General features: G+C 35.6%; 1 protein-coding gene across 1 annotated transcript; it reads left to right on the plus strand.

Moving 5' to 3' along the window:
- Positions 1–689: 689 nt before the first annotated feature.
- Positions 690–2,411, plus strand: LOC143561424 (uncharacterized). Its single transcript, XM_077049518.1, has 3 exons — positions 690–872; positions 1,487–1,634; positions 2,085–2,411. The coding sequence occupies exons 1-3, from the start codon at positions 714–716 to the stop codon at positions 2,312–2,314; spliced, it is 537 nt and encodes a 178-aa protein (XP_076905633.1). The 5' UTR covers positions 690–713; the 3' UTR covers positions 2,315–2,411.
- Positions 2,412–3,332: the final 921 nt, after the last annotated feature.

Consider the following 3,332-nt stretch of genomic DNA (forward strand, 5'->3'; position numbering starts at 1 on the left):
GTTTTTAATGTTGGGTATCGGTTTTTCCATTTTGGGCTTGAAATTTTCGGTTTTTCCAAAGTAATGAACTTTGGCGGGAACTTTTGGGCCAAAATTACTGTGGGCTAGAGCAGAACTACATAATTAAGTGTACTTGAGTGGGATCAGTCCTTGACAATGACCTCCTAGGAAGTTTCCACTAATGCAACAAAAAACATATTTGTTAACTCCTCACGGGCAAAGCGAAGAATATTGGTTATTAGGAGAGGCCAAACGCCCTCATGTTTTACCGTCTAATTAATATATAACCCTTCTAGTACTACACCTTTAAATAATAAGCAAAGACACGCTTTCTATGCTAGTCATTAAGTTATTGCTTGCAGGGATTTGCAGTCTTATCTTTCTGATCTTAGCCTTTTCTTGGCACCTGAGAGCAAGACATTTTACATATTGGTGGATAACAGACCATGGCTAGAAGACTTGGTCTCAGGGCCTGCGCACCTTTGGCAGTTAATGGTTACCAAGGTCAACTCTTTTCTAATATTAATTAATGGCTAGCTAGCTAGCTTTTATAATTAGTCCAATACTTTAAGATTTCTTCATGGTTTTGTTTCCAGTCCAGGTTGTCACCCTTTGCAATCACAAGAGGCCAAAAGGAGAATAAAGAGGATCCTGACCTCAACTGTCGTCCCAAAACTTTAAATCATTCACAAAAGTTGAAAAGATGGTTGTCGATGGTAACACTTTCAAGAAAGAGGGTGTTGCTGCCTGTAAAGAAATTTAGGACTTCTTTGCTTGCAAATAGTAAATTGCATAGAACCCTATATGGGTTTATTGTTTTTGAAGTTGCGTGGAAAGATGTCCGCGGTATAAATTATTTGAATGAGCTTCAGGTATATCTTGTCCTACTTCTGTTTGTAATTTATCTTGATTGCAAAACAGGGTTGGCTTGTAAGATTACGTTGTCATTGGTTATTGGGAAAATCACGAAATTGTCCACTTTGAGCGAGAAAATTAACAAAATAGCCTTGAGCAACCAACCAGAGGGCAGCAAATGTTTTTTGGAGCGATGGATTACAATCTGGCGCAACAGATAGAGGCCCAAGAATTATAAAAATATTGATTTATCTGTAAATTAATTTGTGGCACAAGCACAAGAGATTTTAATCGAGGGTCTAATCCGTCAGTGACTTGCGAAAATTATTGGAAATTAAAACTAACAAAAGTTAAATGTCTTTCAAAATGTCAAGTTTGTTTTGTTCGGATAAAATGTATTTTTTCATGATTTTCTGTTATTCTTATGACATGGCGACTTGCGTATGGATAACTTTGACAATGCTGGCTTTTTCCTGATGTGTCGCTGATATAGTATGTTAAAACTTAAAAGTGGTTAAAAAGTTAAAATCCTATATTAAAACATTTTGAAGTCCTAAACCCGAAACAAAATCAGATCAATTTGCCCTATTTTTTTACTAATGTGTGTCAAACGTGTTTATGTTATGAGCAGACTGATACATCTCTTGCTATAGAAGCGAAAGACATGAGAAGATGGGAATTTGATAGCATAGCTCAAGCTGCTAACAGCACAGCTTCATGGTTTCTAGGCAGTCCATATGAGCGTCTTCTTTTGGAAAATCATCTAAACTCCATGACAGGTATACACTAGTTATATACATGAACTGGGTCTGTTTGGTTGACTACTTACCTTTTTTATTTTTTATTATTATTTTTTTCTATTTTGGCAAATTGAATTTTAATAATCTAAAGTCTAAACCATTACCTATTGAGCAATGAAGATAACCATCAAAGATTTACCCTAGATTTCCACTCGACTAAGAGTTTGCTCACAACTCTGATTATAACTGAAAGTTAGTAGCGACATTGGTCAAATTGCTAGTATGGTTTATTTTCTGCGAAGAATCATACTTTGGATTACTGAAATTCCAATTTGCCTGTTTATTTCAATAAAAATCAATATATTAATATTAATTCTAAGATAGGGATTTTGTAGTTACAATGTCATCAAATCTACAGAAACCATCTATTTAACCGCGAGAATACGTGGATTAAACTATATCTTCTCGTTTTGTTTGTGATTTCTTCAGGAGATGCATTTCATGAAGCGGGCATGGATACACCAAGCACTTGTGGTTCATCAACTGACCTCGACGAAAATGATGACAAAATATTAAACAATGGCGTGTTGTCATCGCATGGATCACCATACAATCTTAATGGTCAACTAGAAACTTTACAAGAAGATCTAGACCAAACAAGTATAGACAATAGAACATTAATAAACTCTCAGATAATTATGCTATTGATAATGAGTTAAATACCGAAGCATCATCACCATCTCCAAGTGAATGTTCAGATGCAACCGACGCAAACCAATACACAGACGTGTTACTCTTGTTTCGGTTCAATGACTGTCACCTTCCGTTTAAATTACAAAAAATAATTATGTCGGATCTTCGCTTACTTACTTTATTAGAAGCTGGACTTCCATCATGGGTTATTTTCTTTCAATCTTATCCGGTTTTCTGCCATGTGTACCGCCCATGGATGTGCCCGTTAGCAAGAACTCTATATTTTGCAATATCATTCGTTACAGTCTTGATCGGTTTCTATGACTTGTACAAAAACATCCCAGTTCTTAAAGCAGCCGCTTCCCGTTTGTTTGGACCTTTGTTTGACTGGATAGAAACATGGGAGATGGTGTCTAGGATCAAGTACTTAGGTACAATGTTGTTTCTGCATAATGCTGAGAAGGCAGTTATGTGGTTTTTGATGGTGACAAGCACGGTTAAATCGATTGTTTCGGTTTTCACGCAGCCGTTGGTTGCACCGTTGCTGGTGGTTTTGGACGGGCTCTTTCCATTTTGGAATGTGTTTTTTGAGATAGGAGATCATTTCTACTCGTGTATTTGTGTACTTTTGGGGACATGTTGGAGTTTATTGGATAATTTGATTGACACTCTTTTGCTCCCTGTGTGGTACATCTCATCAGTTATTTGCAATTTTGGTAAGGTTTGTTCTCTGAATAGATCTTTATTAACCTGAATATATGGGTCGGTTTTGGTAGTGTTTTATCTTTGAGTCATGGGTCAGTAAAAAATGGAGTAAATTACAGTTTTTGTTCTACTGTTTTTCTAGTTTAAGAATGAACGTGAAATTTTCTATGTAATTGTGAAAGACAAAATGTGTAAATTATTAGCTAAAAGGGGATCTGGTTAAGTGTATGGGCTAAACAGATTGAAATCAAATCGTATTAAGATAAATATTGTAGTATTATTGTACGAGTATTGTTTTCATAATCACAATTGGCACATAAATTTACTTGAAATAAATAA

Source organism: Bidens hawaiensis, unplaced genomic scaffold (genome assembly GCF_021521415.1).
Source record: "Bidens hawaiensis isolate Kalapana, Puna unplaced genomic scaffold, B.hawaiensis_p1.1 tig00001145_1, whole genome shotgun sequence".
NCBI lineage: Eukaryota > Viridiplantae > Streptophyta > Magnoliopsida > Asterales > Asteraceae > Bidens > Bidens hawaiensis.